This window comes from Mastigoproctus giganteus, chromosome 8 (genome assembly GCF_048544385.1).
Source record: "Mastigoproctus giganteus isolate SK-2022 chromosome 8, ASM4854438v1, whole genome shotgun sequence".
In the NCBI taxonomy this organism is placed as follows: Eukaryota; Metazoa; Arthropoda; class Arachnida; order Uropygi; family Thelyphonidae; genus Mastigoproctus; species Mastigoproctus giganteus.
Window position 1 is genome coordinate 167,971,460 of NC_143582.1, and position 21,319 is coordinate 167,992,778.

Here is a 21,319-nt window from a genome sequence, read left to right on the forward strand (position 1 = left end):
ATAAAGCATAAATTTGAATTAAAAGGAAACTGGATTTTTAGAAACAACTTTTTAGAACTTTTCTCTCTCAGGGTGGTGATCTGTTTGATTCGATAGCTTCTGCTACTAAATATACCGAAAGAGATGCCAGCGGTATGGTCCATAACCTGGTCAGTGCATTGTGTTACCTGCATTCCCTTAATATTGTTCACAGAGATATCAAGCCTGAAAATCTACTGGTAAGTCTAGCAACATATTTCCAATCAGCAGAGAATTATTTATTTTCTTCTTTGTTGTGCTTTCTTTTAAGCATTTTATATTGTTAAGCACAGTTTTACTGCAGAATTATGAAATAGTTAATGCTGTGTTGGCTTTTTGAAAAGTAGTGAGATTTTCTTATTTACACACCACACATCCCCACCTACTATCTGATGAGGGAACCATTAGTTCTGAAATAGGCTCAGTTATCAGCATCTTGAATTTTAAATAAACAACAGATTAGCATTTTAGAATTTTTTTAAAAGTAATATTTAAAGTTTAAGATTTGGCAACTCTTGGTAAAAGGAAGTTTGTTTTGCTGTGAACACTAAGCCCGTACATCATTAAACAAAAAGTCCTGATTTGATGGTTACAAAGAAACACAAGGGGATGAAAGTCTTCCTACTTTTCATAAATTTTACTGATCATTTAATAATTTACATATCAAGTAGCATAATGGAACACAGAAAATAAACAACATAATAACCTTGTTTTTGAATATTATCAAAAACAAATTACAACTTCGTAATTTGTTTTTGCTTGGTAACCATCATCACTCTGGTTTTAAAAAAAAAAAAAAAAAAGCTGAGGATTCTACAAAAATTAAACACACACACACACACACACACACACACACACACACACACACACACACACACACACACACACACACTCTCTCTCTCCAGTTAAAATGATAGGTTGGTGTCCAGAGAAAGTGCAAAAAAAGCAATATTTTTTGTTTTGTTTTGTTATAGATTACATCACTGTTAAAGACATTTAAATGCATGTCACAGTAATAGCAGTGAAACCGGAATAGACTGAGTTAACTCAGGATAAAAGCAGTCCTTCTAATACATTTATTAGTTGATACCAATAAAGAACATAACATTCGGATATATCAAAAAAAAATTGAAACAAATTATAGTACTGGTTTTTAGGTGCATTAGCATATTCACAATGCGCCTATTGTCTTCACCATTGTTCATCTGTTTTTATATTATAACTCAACTTCCAGTGGATTGATTTTCATGAAATTTTATATTTGGGTCTTTTCAAATGATTTGTAGCACCATCCCAAATTTCAATAAAAGAGACTAACAGAAATGAGGCAGTTGTTATTTCTTATTTCGTCCATCTCTCCAAATGTAATCTCAACTCTCAGTGGATAAAATTTCCACGAAATTTTATATTTAGATCTTTCAGGAAGATTTGTTGATTTCCCAAATTTCATTAAAATCAGCATATGGAAATCTGGCAGTTATTATTTATTAATATATTTTTTTCACACCTATCACATAGGCTATCCATATACCTATATATTTTAGCTGGAGCACTGTTTGTTGCAGTGTGCTGGTTGGAGGAATAAATGGGAGAGGTAAATGACCAGAAAATCTACAAACCAGAAGAATGATTAGGAAAGATGGTAAACTAGTTTGTGTAACATCATAATTACCTTTTGTACACCAAATCTGCCAGCTAATATTTAAAACTGGATACTTGAATGGTACATCTTACTTCCATTTAAACTCAGTTAAAACTAAGCTCTTATTTTGCCAACCTGCTGCATAAACCTGGAGGTGAACTCAGTAAAAATCCATCAGTGCCAAAAATCCATCAGAGAGAGAGAGAGAGAGAGAGAGAGAGAGAGAGAGAGAGTAAGATCAATATTTTATTGTAACGTTAAGACAGCAATTTGTTACTCCGATCAATGATCACACCCATCTTTAAGAATCCATGGAAAAAAAAAAAAAAAAGTGACATTTTTCTTTAGGGTGGTGGTGGGACTATCTTATTATTTAATCTGTTTTTAATCTGTTTACATGATAATATTTAAAAATAACTGAAATAATTTAGTTATTTTTAAATATTATCATGTAAACCATTTGGCATCTCTCATATTGTGTGATTATCTTTACAATTGGGTTGTCGTGTCTGCAATACCAGGGTACCTGCCCACCCACCGATGATAGGCTAATAGCTTTGAAATGGTGCTGTCTGGGTTGTGGTACTCACTGAGAATAAGTAACAATAGTCTTCTCTATTAGTGAAGTGGCACTTATTTGAGGTAGTGCAATACCATGGCAACTCGTGAAGGAAGAGCACAATATGAGATACAGAGCAAATGATGCCTCCCCACACTACTATTGCAGTTAAGAATTATCTGTGGTGCATCTTATCCACACCGATATTATATAGATATTAAATTCTTTCTCTTAACGTTATGCCTTGTGCATTTAGTTATTTTTAAATAATATTTACTGAAACATGTTCCTCTAAAACTGCTTAGACACTACTTACGTCTCTCTCAAATCCAGATTTTAAAATCTCAATCCTTGAGGGCGTAGGATTTTAAAAAGTTTACTGTATTTCTTTTCCAAATATTTTCCTCTCCTGCTTAACTTTATCTTTTCCATACACAAGCATTCATATACTTGGACAAGGCACTTCTGTGTAATTATTTAATTTTGTGGCATGCTCCAAAACTCTCTGAATAATTACTAAATCTATTGGAATATTCCTAAAATCACTTTAAGGGCATCATTTGAATAGTTCTGGGGGTCAAATCACTCCCAGAAATGCAGAGGATATTGTGAGTCTTATAACTCCATGTAGCACAAGCATACATCAATTGGGATGAACAAAGACTATATAATAAGTCCAATGATTTACTGTGTATCCCCTTCTTTGTCTGTATTACTCTGGACAACCCCAACACAGTGTCTTCCATTTTCATTTTAAAACCTTGACATGGGGTAAGAAAGTAATTTTATCAAGAAACACTTAAAATAGCATATATCCCTCAGGTTAACTGTTTTACTTTTAATGTTAGGATTTCTATGGATGCTCAACTTTAAGTTGGTCCTTGAGGTTGTCACAGATATTCTCTCAGATATGCCAGACAAGCTGTACTTGCTACCTGGGAGTCTAAAACGCTGATGGAACTGATATTCGGGTGACACTCAAGTCAACTGGACCCAATTTCGGCGAAGTCCGGACAGTCTGTGACAGCCAAATCCTCTGCTTGCACCTTCACGATGGTGGGACTGTTAGTAATCCTGGGTATAACCTCTTTGCACAAGTACATGGTGGGTGACCACCCAGGTGTGAACCAACGTAAGCAAGGGTAGAGGTGTGGCGCCCACACCACACGGAGGAACGCCGCCCCTCTATGTTACCAGGCAGTACTAGGTGGTAGATGACTCGCATCAACCAGTGAAATACCACCACTTTGCTTATTGGAGGCTTGAAGTGGCGGAACCCATGTTTAGTCTCTAGAGCTAAGTTCCGGTCAACCACTTTGCTTATTGGAGGCTTGAAGTGGCGGAACCCATGTTTAGTCTCTAGAGCTAAGTTCCGGTCAACCCTTCCCTATCTTTTTCATCATGCAGTATGATTGATGAGTTTTGAGGTTATGATGAATGTCGTGGCGAGATCCAATATTCCTTACATTTCGAGGGTACAGCTCTAAAACGGTGTTCACAGGCCGGCCGCTAGTTAGTACACTGGACCGAACCTGTTGGTAACTCTCTAGGAGGCTTCTGGATCAGCTAGTGTATAATCTTGCTACCTCTACTCTGCCAGATAGTGACTGGAGGGAGTCTGAGTAGTGTGTATGCGGGGAGCATTGTCGAGGCCACGTTATGTCAAGGATCTGGGCATATTCTTACCACGTGTACACCATATCCAAAAATTTGTCCCACCCACTTTTTCTTACTATTGAATACACCATGAATTGTCAAACTAATAGAGCAAGCTTATCTGCGAAAAGATCTAAACCTCCCAAGGACTTCCTAATTCATTTCACAAATATACGTGGTCTCAATTCTAATCCCAACAATGTCCATTTCCACTTGCAGTCTGCTAAACCCCATGTACTTTTTTTCACAGAACCTCAGTTATAGGTTGATTCAACTTCTGCTCATCTCAGATGCCCAAATTATTTGCTGTATGATTCCTTTCGCCTCAAAGGTGGTACTTGTGTATATATCCGTTCTGATATTCCCTGTCAGAGACTTGGCAATTTGGAATCTCCTCTCTTTGATCTTCTCTGGCTTAAAATCTCTCTACCTCATTGTGTCAAATTCATCTGTTGTCTCTACCGTTCTCCCAACTCCACTAATCACTTGGAGCTCTTTGACTTCCTCTCTTTGCAACTTGACTTTCTCCAGTCCAACTTTCCTAACAGTGAGGTAATTTTCCTTGGTGATTTTAATGTTCACAACTCCAGCTGGTTTCCGTTTTCTAGTCACACGGACCCAGCAGGTCGAGATGCTGAGGCTTTTGTAATTACTAATGACCTAGCACAGATTGTTCATTTACCTACAAGAATACCGGACAATCCTAATCATACAGCCAATACGCTTGATCTTTTTCTCACAAACAACCCATCTAAGTACACGGTTGAAGTGAGAGGTCCTTTAGGCACTTCAGATCATAACTTGGTGATTGTCTCTTCTCCAATGGAACCTTTATCTCATGGCTATTCCCAACCTCTTGTTGTTTGGCATTACAAGAATGCAAAATGGGATGACCTGCGAGACTTCTTTTCTTCTTTTCCTTGGTCGGATTACTGTTTCAAAACTTCTGATGTCAATGTTTGCTCAGATCGTGTCATTGAAATTATTCTTGCAGGAATTGGAATCCTTTATCCCACACTCCACTTTAAAATCTCGTCCTTTATCTAAACCTTGGTTTTCCAATAAATGTGCTAAGGCTGTTCAAGAGAACAATGTTGCATATCGTAATTGGCTTGTTTCCAATTCTTCAGTTTCATTTTCTGCCTACACCAAAGCTCGCAACAATTGTAAAGCAGTTATTAATCAGTCCAAACTAGAATTTGAACAGGCTAAGAGTAGAAAACTTGCTTCTTGCCCTAATGGTAGCCGAGCATTCTGGTCTCTTGCCAAAGCTATTGACCACAACTTTTGCCCATCTCTGCTCCCACTGTTGTCCAGACAGATGGTTATGTTATCACTTCAGCCAAGGATAAAGCTGACCTGCTAGCATCCCATTTTTCTTCCAGATCATGTATTAATGATCTTGGTAAAACACCTCCCACCATTCCCAACACGCTCCATTCTATGCCTCATGTGGTCTTTCGTCAAAAGGATTTTGATGAATCTTGATGCTAAGAAAGCTCCAGATCCTGATGGTATTTCTCCACTTGTTCTCAAAACCTGTGCTTTTGAACTTACTCCTATTCTTTGCCGCCTTTTTTCACTTTCTTATTCCAAAGGTGTTTTTCCTTCTGCTTGGAAATTTGCTCATATCCAGCCAGTTCCTAAAAATGGTGACAAATCCCTCCCATCCAGTTATCGTTCCATTGCAATTACTTCTACTCTTTCTAAAGTAATGGAGAAATCAATTAACCGCCAACCCTTAAACTACCTAGAAATCTTCCGTCTGATCAATGATCGCCAGTATGGATTCCGTCAGTGTCGATCCACTGGTGATATTCTGGCTTATGTTACCCATTTATGGACTAATTCAATGGAAAGGTTCGGTGAAACACAAGTAGTTGCTCTTGACATCTCAAAGGCTTTTGATCATGTTTGGCATAAAGGTCTTCTAAACAAGCTTCCATCTTATGGTTTGCCAACTGTTTTTAGTAATTGGTTATCCAATTTTCTCTCTGATCGCTCACTGAGGGTGATGGTAGATGGCTCTTTGTCTTCTAACTTCTCCACTAATGCCGGTGTCCCCCAAGGTTCAGTTATTCCCCCACTCTTTTCCTCTTGTATATCAATGACCTTCTTCCATTGACTGGAAATCCTATCCATAATTTTGCCGATGATAGCACATTGCAATCAACTTTCCATTTTGAGAAACCTTGTCCTGCTCAATCAGCTTAAATTTCTCGAAAATCTGCTACCAATTCCTTAAATGCCGATTTTCAGGTAATTCTCCAGTCGGGAAAAGAAAACTTAGTTGATTTCAACCCTTCTAAAACTCAGTCTTGTCTTATATCTTGCAAAAAGGATTCTTCTGCTCCTATGCTTATCTTTAGTGACACTCCGATTTCTAGGCAAAATGATATATCTCTTTTGGAGATTACCTTGACTTCTAATCTCTCTTGGCACAAGCACATTACAAATATTGCTTGCTCTGCATCAAAAAAACTTGGTTTTCTCTTTCGCTCTCGGCATTACTTTTCTTCCAAACAGCTGTTCACTCTGTATAAATCGCAAATCCGCTCTGCCATGTAATATTGTTCCCACATCTGGGGTGGTGCACCCAAAACCTCTCTCAGGCTTCTTGATTCCATTCAGAGGAGGGCAGTTAGGTTAATTAATGATTCATCTCTAACAGAGTCTGTTCACTTGCTTTCTCATAGATGTACTGTTTCTGCTGCATGCCTCTTCTACAGATATTTCCATGGGCACTGTTCTTCTGAATTGGCTTCTATAATTCCCTCTCTCTCTTTCAAAACAGTCCGAACACATGCCGCCACCAGCCAACATCCATTTACTGTCCAACTTCAAACCCACAGAACCAACTTTTCATCTTCGTCATTTATTCGTTCAACTGTCGTTTTCTGGAACAACCTTCCTTCATACTTATTTCCTGAAAATTACAATCTACAGAAGTTCATGTCCCATGTCAACAAATATCTTCTTTCATCTTCTGAACCTCCAACCCAAGCACGGTACTAAGTACTATAGGTTCTAATACCTCTCGTGTTTGGGGTTCACATAAAAAAAGAAAAAAAAAAGTAGCATTGCTTTCAACTTATGTAAAATTGCAACTTATGGGAACCAGCCCATTGCAAAATCTCACCTAAGACCTCACTTGCCTTGTTCTCTATTTGTAATCATTAATGAGTCCCCATTAGCAACCAAAAGGTCATCAGCATATGCTACTTAAAATGAATTATTTCTCAGATGTATTGAAGAGTTCATCCAGTACATAATTCCAACAAAAGGGACCAAAAAATTGAACCTTGTTGATCGACATCACCTTGTTATATATCTCTTTCCTGATAATGTCTTGAATGCACTATCTCTTTATGCTCATGGAAATAGCTCCATACATATCATAATAGCTCCATACACATGATTCTAGGGAAAACTCGCTAACTGCTTGTTAGGGAAAACTCGTCCATAATCAGTTGTTGCTTTTATTAAATCACACTGCCATCTATACGACTCTAATTGATTGGTTACTTGGTCACCCAATTAATTTTTAATTCACAAAAACTGGAGGATTATGCTTATTCAGATATTGTTTATACACGTCCTTGGGCATCTCTTGCGCAATGCCCAAAAGTCTGCTTCCCCATGTGCACATTAGTATTAGCATTTATACACACATATGATGTCAAAAAGCAAGCTTATGCCGCATCATAAAAAAAAAAAAAAAAAAATTCTTCCCATTTCACCCATCCATTCCTTCTAAACGTTTGTCCAATTCTTCCTTGAACACATTTAAGTCATCAACTTCCACAACGACAGATGGAAGTTTTGTTCCAGCAATCAACTACTCTGTGACTGAAGGCAAATTTCCACACATCTATTCTACAACTGTTTTGTTTAAATAATGTTGATGCCTCCTCAGATTCATAATTGAGGAGCAAAAAAAAAGAAGAATCCCATCAGCAATTGAGCCTTATACACCTTATTCAGATCACCTCGCAGGTGCCTAGTCTCCAGATGCTGAAATTTGCACAACTTAAGCCTTTCTTGGTAAGAGCCAGGTGGGAAGGAGCAGCAGTGTAGCACATGCTTCTTGATTAGACTGGGGTTTGAGCCCGTCACCACCAAAAACAGGATGCGGAAAGGTCTGGGAATGACCACCGCATATCCTGGAGCAATATGGCCTTAGTTGCTAATGCTCCTAAAAACCAAATAACAAACAAAAAACTTGGTAAGAGCACCCCTCACCAATCTCATTGCCCTTCTCTGTACTCATTCTAGCAACTTTACATCCTTCCTAAAATGAGCCTTCCAGACCTGTACACAGTTACTCAAGATGTCTCTTGACCATTGCCTTATACAAAAGGATAATTACATTCTTATCCTGGCTAGCAAAATTCCTGTATATCATTGACAAGACTTCATGACCTTCTCTGGTAGCCTGTCTGCATTGGTAACAATTTCATATATGGATGCACAATTACCCTCAGGTCTTTTTCATTCTCCACTAACCTGAGTGTAATACCACAGAGTTGGTACAGTTCTCTGGGGTTACTGCTACCCATATGCAGCACTTTGTATTTGTCAATGCCAATTCTCAGTCCATCTGCCCAATCTTTTGATCCCCTTGCAGCAGCATACTGTCGTTGTTGTTATTTGGTTTTTAGGAGCATTAGCAACTAAGGCCATATTGCTCCGGAGATATGCGGTGGTCATTCACTGATCTTTCCACATTCTCCGTATTTGGTGGTCGTGGCTTGCACCCCAGTCTAATCAAGAAGCGTGTGCTACACACTGCTGCTCCTGGCTACAGGAGCGCCAGCATACTGTCATTACTGTTATTAACAACTCTGCCAACCTTTTTACCTTCTGCAAAATTTGACATTAAGCCAGATATATCTTCATCCATGTCATTCATAAATATACAAAACAGCAGGAGCCCAATATGGAACCCTAGGAGACTCTACTAATAACATTAGTCAAAGAGCAGTGTCCATTGATTACCACTGACTTCTCCCATTCAACCATCCTTTTTTTCTATTGTAGCAACTTGCCCTTAATATCATACCGCTCCAATTTATACAGGAGTCTTACATGTGTAACAGTAACAAAAGCTTTCCTGAAATCCAAGTATATGATATCAAAATTATTTTTTTGTATCCAGTTCCTTTGTAACCACATCATTGTATCCAATCAAATTGGTCAGACAAAACTTCCCCTTAACAAACACATGATGTGTCTGAATTATTACTGCAGTCTTGTCTAGATGATCTTGCAGTGGTTCTTTAACCAGTGACTCCATTATTTTCCCTGGAAGTGAAGTTAAACTAGCAGGTCTGTAATTACTCATGTCACCCTTTGGTCCCCCTTTGTGAAGTGGGGATACATTTGCATATCTCCAGTCCATGGGGACTTCCCATGAGTTCAAGGATTCTCCCATAATTATGTTGCCGCCTCCGTAGCCAGGTGGGAAGGAGCAGCAGTGCATAGCACACGCTTCTTGATTACACCGTGGTTCGAGCCCGTCACCACCAAATACGGAAGATGCAGAAAGGTCAGGGAATGACCACTGTATATTCCTGGAGCAATATGGCCTTAGTTGCTAATGCTCCTAAAAACCAAATAACAACATAATTATGGCTAAGGGTTTGCTTACTTTCTTTGCCATCTCCTTTAATATAACTGGATGGAACTTATCCACCCCAGGTGCCTTTCTTATGTTTAACTTCAACAATTTCTCCTTCACTTTGCTCTCAGTTATGACAAAATCATTTAGTTCCCTGTTAGAGATTAATAAGCTTCTGTCTTCCACTTCCCTACAGAATTCCTCTTGTATTAATGTAGATGCAAAATATCATCGATGATCCTGCAACCTGAGCAGTATCATCAACAGTCGAACCATTGACATTAATAGGACCAATAAGATTCATCCCCTTGACTTCTAGAGCAGTAGTTCTTAACCTTTTTTTCACCATGCGCCCTTTTCACCATATGTCAGAATGTCGTTTCCCCTCCCCTTTCAAAGATTGTTTGACTCAAAAGGTGCATTCCAAATAATTATATTAATATAATATTGAAAATCTTTTATTTTTTTTATATTAGTACATATACATTTACAGGTGACCCCCACTTAATGCTGATGATTCATTCTGGTAAAACAGAGCGCCAAGTGAATCTGATATTTCCTAATCAATAATAAACGGTAGTGAAAAGATACACAAATGTCAGTCAAAATATTTAATATTCAAATATTTGTACATATAAAAGATTCTGCATTACACACGTATATAATTATGTGGTAACTGCTTACATATCAAAATTAAACTTAATTCCAATTAAAGTCATGAATTTAATTGATCTAAATTGATTTAATTTAATTGATGAATTTAATCATGAAAAATGTCTATTTTGAGTTGAAATTTGGCCCTCTTCCAAATAAACTAAAAGGGGTATTAATTTTAAATCCCTGCAGCGGTACCACCCAACGATAAAGTCAACCGATCTTTCGCCACTTTGAAACCTGGCATGTTTTTTTTTCCTTCTTTTAATATGAAACTTATTTTAGGCATTCGTTTCCATAGAAGTCCTGCTTCATCTATGTTAAAACTTGTTGAGAAGTATAATATATAATACACCTCTTCAATAATTTTAACAAGTTCTTTTTTGAAAGTTTCGGCTCCTTGATCTGCACTTGAAGCTTCTTCCTGGATTTTAAATTTATTCAACCAGCCCTTACCAGTTTTAAATGGTTCCATATTTTTATTTTTTTCGGTGAGTTTTCTTCAGATCATCATATTGGATAATCTCTCTCTCTCTCTCTCTCTCTCTCTCTCTCTCTCTCTCTCTCTCACTTTTTTTTGTTATTTTAAAAAAAAAATTTTTTTATAATATTTAACTTAACTGGATATTATCTTTAATAAAATTAGTTAAAGTCTTCCATTTCAATCCTAATAGCCGGCCTAGCCATAGTTGCTTGCAGTGGAACAGCTATCTTTCCTGCTGCTGCTAAAATTAATTCTTTATTTTTTTATAATTGTTCTTACAGTTAAACTTGCAAGTCCTAAATTATGGCACACATCCGCTTGTCGTTGACCGGAATCGATTGGCTTCAAAATGTCTAATTTAATTTTCAAATTCAGTCTTTTTTTTTACATTTATAGTCTTCGTACTGCGCCCAGATGTTGTTGCTTTTTCATTCTTATCAGCCATTATTAACTCTTCGAAAATGTAACTGCATTGGTTGCATTAATTATGATACAATGTTTGAGCAAACTGTCCGTTACTATGTCTAATACCGTACTGAGTTATGATTAGACTTTGGATAAATGCAAATAACACAAATATTACAAGCAATATACTTGATATTTTTTTAAAATGTTGATCTCAGAACTACATAACAAGTCACTATACTGCATTAAATTAGCGTGCGAGAAAATTTCACTGAGCGTGGGGAAACGTTTTAATGCTGTTTTGCTATTCATTTTCAAGCTATCGACTCCATCAAATGAAACAATTTCGTTAAATATGGCAAAAATGCAATCTGTAAAAGAGAGTTAGTGTTATAGTCAGATACGGGTTATAATATAAGAACAGCTTTACGCTGATTTACGTAGCAAATCAGCGTAAAGCAAACTGCATTATAACGGGGGCCTGCTGTACTTGGATTTTTTTTTTATAGTGGAGTTTTACAAATTTAATAGCAACAGAAAATGTTGATGGATTTTAAAACTTGAATAAAAGTGTTTTTTTAATATCCATAACTAATTACTTAACAGACTAAATTGAAGTATACTTCAATAAACAAAAGGTTCAATAGAATGCCGGGGTATTGTAATTCAGTTTATTCAGATGAAGATTACAGTCAATGAAAAACCTGTGATTGTTTTTTCTTCGCCAGTTCTTGGACATGCAGAGGAGTGCTTGAAAGGGCACAACTTGGGTCATTTTCAACCTCCAGTCTACTTCGTTTTCATTTGCAATAGAGTTAAAAGGCCTGACTCACAAAGATATGTCGACACAAATGGAAGCAATGCATGGATAGCTCTTTCTGCCACTTTTGGGTAGGAATTGCACATCAAGGGACAAAATTCTGTGATTGATTTCTCATTGAATATATCTCTTGCTCCTGAATTAGTCTTCAACTCCAGAAATTCATCTTCACAATCATCAGGAACTTTTTCAACTGACAATTTTAATGGATTTCGCATTAAATCCAACTCCTCATCACTGAGTTAAGAAAAAACTCTGGTGAATTCATTTTCCAGTGTTGTCAAATACTGCAAAATTTCATTTTTTGCAAATTCTGGAAGCACTTGGTCATCACCACCAGCAACAAGAGCTAATGACAGTTTCTCAAACATTGCAACATTTTTTTATCTTGACCTTTCTCTTCCAGTTTTCCAGCTTGCTCATGAAAGCTTTCAAGGAATCATTGAATTTTATGATGTTTGTAATCCTTCCTTGCATCTGAAGATTCAGTTTATTCAGCTGCTCAAAAATGTCAACCAAATAGGCAAGGTGCATGATCCATTTTTCATCATCCAACCAGGCAAAAAATTCCATCTTACCCTGAACTTCAAAAAATAATTTGAGCTCATATCTAAGCTCAAATACTCACTCAGTTACATTTCCTCTTGAAAGCCATTGAGCATTTGTGTGGAAAAAAGAAGCAAATGATGGCCATGTCAATACATAACTGCTTGAAAAGCTGTGAGTTGAGAGCTCCTCCTTCGACAAAATTCATAATTTGAACTGCTTGATCCAAAACCTTCCCTAGTGGAGCTGGAAGTGTTTTTGAGGCCAGTGCCTGACGATGGATCGTACAGTGAATGTCTTTCACTTTTGGAGCTCACTTTTTCACACTAACTTTTAACGTGAGCACTGACGTGTTTCTGCTTTCCAAATTTTACCTTTCATCTTCCTGCAGAATCGAAACTACTGACTGTTCTTGCTACAGGCAGGATTGCATTCTTATGTTTTCTTAAGTAGTCTTCAGTTTTTGTTTCCAACTAGGTTATCTTCATGTATAGTAGCATCTCTACTATACAATCTAAATCCTTACTACTATATTGTTGCTCATACAGATTAACCACTTCTATTTAATATAGATATTTGTCGCAGAAATTGTATTTTTCTTTGATTAGGTTGATGAACATGAAGATGGCACTAAGTCTTTGAAATTGGGAGACTTTGGTCTTGCTGTAGAAGTTGGAGATCCATTACGCACAGTGTGTGGCACTCCAACATATGTTGCCCCAGAAATTCTAGCAGAAACAGGGTAAGAAATTTTTTTTTTTTTTTTTTTTGTATATATTCTTTTAATTGATCTTAAAGTATTTAAATTAGCCTGAGAGACATGCACAAATTATATTGTGCAAGAAAGGAGGGAGGATTTTGCACATTAGCTGCTTAAATCAATTTTGTTATGTTTTGTAAAGATGTTTCTTTGCCTCTCTGCAGTTCACTTTGTTTTGTTTGTCATTTGAATTCCCCCTCCCCCAATTTCCCAGTTCATACCTATTAGAATTAGCAGTGGAAAGTGATGCAAGTAAACAAGCTTATACAGCATCAACCAAAAAGAAAAAAAAAGACTTTTCCCATTTCACTTGTTCATTCCCTCCAATAGTTTGTCTGGTTCTCCCTTGAATTTATTTAAGCCCTCAACCTCCACAACAACAAATGGAAGTTTGTTCCAGTAATCAACTGCCTGCTGGCCTAAGGCAAACTTCCACACTTCTATTCTGCAACCATCCTTCTTTAATTTGAAATTGTGCCCTCTCATGAAGGGGATGAATGAGATTGGTCCACTTGATATCCATGGTTTCAAATAAACAAATTCAAATAAACACAATTTCAAATAACACAATTTGAAACACAATTTCAAATAAACAAAGAAGTGCAACTCAAGTTTGACATTGACAAATGCAAAGTACTGCATATGGTTAGCAATGTAGGTGGTAGATGACTTTCATCAACCGGTGAAATACCACCACTTTGCTTATTGGAGGCTTGAAGTGGTGAAATCCATGTTTAGTCTCTAGAGCAAAGTTTCCGGCATCCCCCCCGCCACATACTTCTCCTTCAACCCATGCACGGTACTACGTACTACAGGTTTTGATACCTTTCGTGTTTGGGGTTTTCATAATAACTCAAGAGAAACATACCAAATGGTACCACACTCAAGGAAGTGGAAAATGAAAAATACCTGGGTGTAATTGTGCAGTCAAATATGAAGTAAGCCGAGCAGTGCAGATGGACTGCCAGGGCAGGTCATGGAGTCTTGTCAATGATATATAGGAATTTTGCTAGCAGGGATAGGGAGGTGATTATCCTGCTGTACAAGGCAACGGTCAGGCCACACCTAGAGTACTGTGTACAGGTTTTGGAGGCCTCATTTTAGGAAGGATGTAGAGTTGCTAGAATGAGTACAAAGAAGGGCAAGAAGATTGGTGAGGGGAACAAAGGGGTGCTCTTACCAAAAAAAAGGCTTAAGTTTTGCAAATTACTGTGCCTGGGCAGTAGGCACCTGCCATGTGATTTGATTGATGTGTATAAGGCCTTGAATGGGTTAAGTAAGCTGAATGCTGATGGGAATTCTTGCTCAGATTAAGAACCTGAGGGGACATAGATTCAAATTGAGGAAACATTAGAATAGATGTATGGAAGTTTGCCTTTAGCCAGTGGATGGTTGATTGGTGGAGCAGACTTCTATCTTTTGTTGTGGAAGTTGATAGCTTAAATAAATTTAAGGCCGAGTTGGATGGGCATTTGGAATGAATGGAGGGGTGAAATTGGAGGTTTTTCTTTTCTTTTTTTTTTCCTTTCTTTTTTTTTTTTTTTTTTTTTTCTTTTTATTTTGGCTGATGCAGCATAAGCTTGTTTTCTTGTATCTTATGCCTCTACTAATGGCAATGCTATACTTCTGTGTACATCGATGCTAGGAGTTTGGTAAATAAAAGTGATGAATTTGAGATGTTGGTCAAAACATCAAAGGCAAATATTGTTGGGATATCAGAGACTTGGTGTCACACAGATATAAGGAATGCAGAACTGAAATTTGGGGAGTACAATGTGTACAGGAAGGAAAGACAGGATAGGAAGGGAGGAGGAGTTATGCTATTAGTTAAGAAACATATAAAATCCCAGGAAGTACAGCCAGTCGACATGGCTGGACAGTGCAGTGTCGAGTCAGTTTGGTGTGACCTAAGCACAGGGAAAGCAAAAGTGAGAGTAGGGGTGTTATAAGCGTAATGACTCTGATGACTATAATAAACAACTGTACAGAGAAAGAGTGGGCCAATAAATCAGTGTATTATAATGGGGGATTTTAATTTCCAAGATATTGACTGCAATTTGTGGATTGGTCACTCATACACTAGCAAGGTGTTTGTGGATTTATTGGTTGATTGTTTTGTACAGTAGCATGTTTGGGAGGCAACTAGAGGGAGTAATACTCTTCATCTGATTATCAGCAGTGATTCTTCATGCATTAAAAAACTGCAGATAAAGGAACCACTAGGTTGCAGTGATCAGTGTGCTGAAGTGGGATTTACTCAGAGGCAACTACTATAAGTGGTAAAGGGAAGGGTTTCTGTTTTCGTAAAGGTAGTCTGGGACAGTATTTAAATACTATATGGTGAGACCAACTGATGATGTTACCAACAAAAAATTCGAAATGGGAAGCATTCAAACAATTAATGTTGGAAGCTAATAGGCTTTTCATACCAACTAAGAAATTTTGTTCAAGTTTTTGGCCTAAATGGATGTCAGCTGAACTAATGAGACATGTAGCAGAGAAGAAAAGTGCATGGGATACATAAAAATTAATGGGCGACACGGAAGCCTATGATAGATATAATTTGGTCTGTAACCTAGACACAAAGGAGGTTAGGCAGCAAAGGCAGACTACGAGAAATCGTTGGCAAAGGATGCAAAGAAAAACAGCAGAGATCTTTACTCTAGAAGGAAGGGGATGAATGAGATTGGTCCACTTGATATCCATGGTTCAACTGTTGATGATTCTGCTCAGATAGCTAACAAACTAAATGAGTATTTTGCCTCTACATTCACACGTGAGGAGTTATTCAAGTAGGGGAATGCCATAGGTGAATTAAACCCTGGCAGTGAGATAGATGATTTTGTAATAACAGAGCAAAGTGGAGGAGAAATTGTTTGAAGATAAACATAAGCAAGGCACCTGGCATGGATGGAATCTATCCAGTTATATTAAAGGAGGCAGCAAAGGAAGTAAGCAAACCCTTAGCCATAATTATTGAGAGCTTCCTTGGACTCTGGGTGGGGATGTACCCATGGACTGGAGATGTGCAAAAGTGACCCCAATTTGTTTAACTTCTGTTCCAGGGAAATTAATGGAGGCACTGGTTAAAGAAGCATTGCAGGATCATCTAGATAAGACTTCAGTTATAGCTCGGACACAGCATGTGTTTGTTAAGGGCAAGTCTTGTCTGACCAATTTGACTGGATGCTATGATGTGGTCAAAAAGGAACTGGATGCAGGTAATGATTTTGATATCATATATTTGGACCTTATAAAGGCTTTTGATACTGTTGCACATGGAAGACTGCTGCATAAATTGGAGTAGTGTGGCATTGGAGGCAAATTGCTGTTATGGATAAAAGGATGGTTGAGTGGGAGAAGGCAGAGTGGTAATAAATGGACAATGCTCTACGTGGTATAATGTTATTAGTGGAATCCCCCAGGGTTTGGTGCTGGGCCCATTGTTTTGTGTTTTCATCAACGATATCGATGAAGGTAGATCAGGTTTAATATCCAGGTTTACAGATGATACAAAGGTTGGCAGGGTTGTTAACAACAGTAAAGACAGTATGCTACTCCAATTGGATATAGATTAGTTGGGCAAATAGGCTGATAAGTGGCAATTAAAATTTAAAATTGACAAATGCAAAGTACTGCATATGGGTAGCAATAACTGAAGAGAAACGTACTTATTCTGTACTCATTTAGGCAACTCCATATCATACCTAAAATAGACCTCCTGACCTGTATTCAGTTCTTAAGATATAGCCTGTTTCAGGTACTACACTTACGTCAGTGGAAAGTGAAAAATACCTCGGGGTAATTGTGCAGCCAAATATGAAGTCGCTGAACAGTGCACACTGTCTTCAAGAGAAGCTCATGGTGTCTTGTCAATGATATACAGGAATTTTTACAGCAGGGATAAGCAGGTGATTATTCCCTTGTATAAGGCAGTGGTCAGGCCCCACCTTGAGTACTGTTTGAAAAATATAATTGATTAAACTCATATTTTTATATGAAGTTCTTCGGCCTGACACTCGCATCAAATTAATACATTACATGTAACTAAATTTATGACACGATATTATGATTTACAATTGTTAATATATATGGGTTTCTTAAAAATAATCCTGTATTCAATTTCCATAATCTACTCACTGCCAAAAGGAAGAGCAAAGTGAAGTTGATGTACATTGTTGAAGTTAAACATAAGAAAGGCACCTGGGGTGGATGGGATCTATCCAGTTATATTAAAGGAGGCAGCAAAGCAACTAAGCAAACCCTTAGCCATAATTATGAGAGCATCCTTGGACTCAGGGGAGGTCCCCACGGACTGGAGATGTGCAAATGTATCCCCAATTCACAAAGGGGGATCGAAGGGTGACACGAGTAATTACAGACCAGTTAGTTTAACTTCTGTTCCATGTTAAATAATGGAGTCACTGGTTAAAGATGCATTGCAGGAACATCTAGACAAGACTACTGCAATAATTCAGACACAGCATGGGTTTGTTAAGGGAGTCTTGTCTGACAAATTTGATAGGATATTATGATGTGGTTACAAAGGAACTGGATGCAAAAAATAATTTTGATATCATATATTTGGATTTCAGGAAAGCTTTTGACACTGTTGCGCATGGAAGACTATTGTACAAATTGGAGAAGAATGGTATTAAGGGTAAGTGGCTACAATGGATAAAAGGATGGTTAAGTGAGAGAAGACAGAGGGTGGTAATCAATGGGTGCTGCTCTTCGTGGACTAATGTTATTAGTGGAGTCCCGCAGGGTCCACTGTTTTTTTGTATCTTTATCAATGATATTGATGAAGGTATATCAGGCTTAGTGTCGAAGTTTGCAGATGATACAAAGGTTGGCAGTGTGCTACTGCAACAGGATCTAGAAAATTTGAGCAGATGGGCGAAGAAGTGGCAACTGAAGTTTAACCTTGACAAATACAAAGTACTGCATATGGGTAGAAGTAACCCCAGAGAAACGTACCAACTGTGTGGTACTACACTTAAGGTGGTAGAAAATGAAAAAGACCTGGGAGTAATTGTGCAGTCAGATATGAAGTTTTCTGAGCAATGCAGACAGGCTGCCAGGGCAGGTCATTGGGTTTTGTCAATGATATAGGAATTTTTCTAGCAGGGAAAAGGAGGTGAATGTCCCTCTGTATAAGGCAATGGTCAGGTCATGCCTTGAATACTGCGTACAGGTCTGGAGGCCTCATTTTAGGAAGGATGTAGATTTGCTTGAGTGTGTACAGAGAAGGGCAACAAGATTGGTGAGGGGAATGAAGGGATCCTCTTACCAAGAGAGGCTTAAGTTCTGCAAATTGCAGTGGTTGGAAACTAGGCACCTGCTCGGTGATCTGCTTGAGGTATATAAGGCCTTTAATGGGTTGAGCACGCTGAATTCTGATGGGATCCTTCCACTTGTTCAGATTATGAACCTAAGGGGGCATAAATTCAAATTAAGATAGATGTAAGATAGATGAAAAATAGATGTAGAAATTAAGATAGATGAAAGATAGATGTAGAATAGATGTGAGGAAATTTGCCTTTAGCCAGCAGGTGGTTAATTGCTGGAACAAACTTCCATCTATTGTTGTGGAAGTTGATAGGTTAAATAAATTTAAGGAGAAACTGGACAGGCATTTGGAAAGAATGGTGTGATATATTTTTTTAATTTTATTTATTTATGTTTTTTGGCTGATGCTGCATAAGCTCATACACTTTCTTTCTTGCATCACATGCCACTACTGCTACTACATCAACCTATCACAAACTAAACCACCCAGCAACAATGGACAGGAAATTGAAGAAAATTGTCAAATTTACTAAAATATTTCAGACTAAACTTCTTAATAAGGGACAAAGTTATTTCGGGATGGTCCATGCTCACAAGAAGCAAAGTGACACTTAACAGAAAAGAGTGGAGATTGTTAAGTGTCACTTTACATCTTGTCCGTTATTGCTGGGTGGTTTAGTTTGTCGTGGGTTGATGTACATCAGCTTCGCTTTGCTCTTCCTTTTGGCCGTGAGTAGATTATGGAAATTGTGATATTTTCAAATAGTATCAAAGTAGGAAGAATTGAGCTGTATTGCTCTTATATTATTATCATTATTATTAGCTCGTATGGTGCAAAGAAGCCTGTGGCTTATGCTGCACCAGCCAAAAAAAAAAATCAAAACCTGAATTACCCCGAGAGAGTGAGTCTCTCTCTCTCTCTCTCTCTCTCTCTCTCTCTCTCTCTCTCTCTCTCTCTCTCTCTCTCTCTCTCTCTCTCTCTCAGGGTAATTTGGGAATTTTTTTTGGCTGGTGTAGCATTAGCCTCAGGCTTCCTTGCACATATGGCTAATAATAATATGTCAGTTGGCTTGTACACAATGTACAGGCAGTATGATATGTTGCCGATTCATATAAACCGAGCCACAATGGGTGCTTTCTCAGTTTTGGATTTGCAATGGATGACATTACAAAGTGCTTAGTTTTAAATCTTTCTTGCTTTTAATTTGAGGGGGGTGGGGAAGCTATAGTGCATACAGTATGCTGCTATTTACTTGTGCAGAATGTTTGGCATGATTGTTAGGTTTGATGGATTGATAAAGAAACTGTCTGAAAACACTAGGACTAACATTTAGTTGACTTGTCCCGACTGTTCATTCATATTATATATATATGGCAGTAGTTGAATGTACCTTGAAGGTGTAAAGTGTGTTATTGTCATACAGCACCAGGGGTTCCCCCCATCTCCATGTTGCTTTCATTGTGTGTGAACCAGTTCGCTGGGAAATGAAAGTGTGAGGGACTTGTTCATGTGTAGTGTTGTGTACCGTTGTTCATCTGGTCATTTAGCTGCTAGACCCCTGCTGAGGCCCAACGTTGCCACACTTATGCCCCGTGGAAGCAGACCAGGAACCCAGTAGACTCAGTTTTACTCTGGCAGGTCCTGCCGCTTACTTTCCTGAGATTTCAGCGGCTAGAACCTAAAAAAAAAAAAAAAAAAATCCGTTAGGTTAGTGACAATGCACACACACACACACACACACACACACACACACACACACGTATATATATATAGTGGATATGGCAATTAGTTAACAGTTATAAAAGTAAGATACAATAGGTGAAAACCTGAACAAAAAACAAAAACCTAACAAGGGTGAGAAGAGCTGATTAATGCCATCAATGTCTAGATAAAACATTACATCAGTCTTAATATCTATGAACATAGTATGAATGAGCAGGTGGTAACTAAGGGCTGTGATAGCTGTCATAGCTGACTTTGGTCCTTGATAATAACCTAGTAGGGAAACATAATTGTTATAAAAAATGAAACATACATATAAGGATAATTACTAAATAATTATGTCATGCCAATTGTAGTAAAGATTGGGGGAGATACATTGCAAAGGACTTTATCGAGGGCTAACCCTTACAATGTGTCCACCTACAATTAGCGAGCTATCAGTTTCTGTTGTCATCTGCCTGTTAATCCTGATGAATGGTAAATGGGTATCATAGGGATATCTATTAAGTTAAGATTAGACTAGAATATAGTAGTGGATAGAAGATAATTGATTAGGGGGGGGGAACGAATTTAAGGTGGTTAACAAGCTAGATGACTTTAGCCCGACCGATAGCCCAGACAACGAAATCAAAGCAACAAACCAAATAATGGTGATAGTAGAGAACCAATAATACTTTATATAACATGTTATTCTATGATAGAATAGATAGAATCGGGAAAAATGCCACAACGTGGCCTTTTTCCCGCGTCTCGTCATTGTGGTAAGTTTACTTTACTCGTTATACTACGCCGTAAGTAATCGGGAACTGGCCATTCCTTTCTTCTTTCAATAATACATTTTATTTTATACCTTCCAAATTGGCATTACAACTCTAATGCAATACCAGGTTCCCTTACTACAAGGGACGGGAAGTTACGCTCCCGGTACTTGCCGACGTAATTTTGCTTTACCACTCTTCCTTCACTTTAACTATACACTATCTTTTTCTACATTTCATACCTCAAGAACTATTAGAGCAATTCGAGGGGGATTGAGGTACTATCACTGTCCTATCACCTTGTTTCTGTTCTCCTCTTTTAGCATAGCTAACTATCTTTTGTCATAGAATAACATGTTATATAAAGTATTATTGGTTCTCT

General features: G+C 37.8%; 1 protein-coding gene across 4 annotated transcripts in view; it reads left to right on the forward strand.

Moving 5' to 3' along the window:
- The window catches only part of LOC150081995 (serine/threonine-protein kinase DCLK1-like), a 345,782-nt gene that overhangs the window by 193,595 nt on the left and 130,868 nt on the right, over positions 1–21,319 (forward strand). For all 4 annotated transcript variants that reach the window (XR_016547298.1, XM_090379891.1, XM_090379889.1 and 1 more), the window contains 2 exons: positions 72–218; positions 13,013–13,146. Coding sequence is in view for 3 of the 4 variants with exons in the window: in XM_090379891.1 (XP_090236017.1) it covers positions 72–218; positions 13,013–13,146 (281 nt within the window). In the remaining variant the exon portion in view is untranslated. The remainder of the gene's footprint in view (positions 1–71; positions 219–13,012; positions 13,147–21,319) is intronic.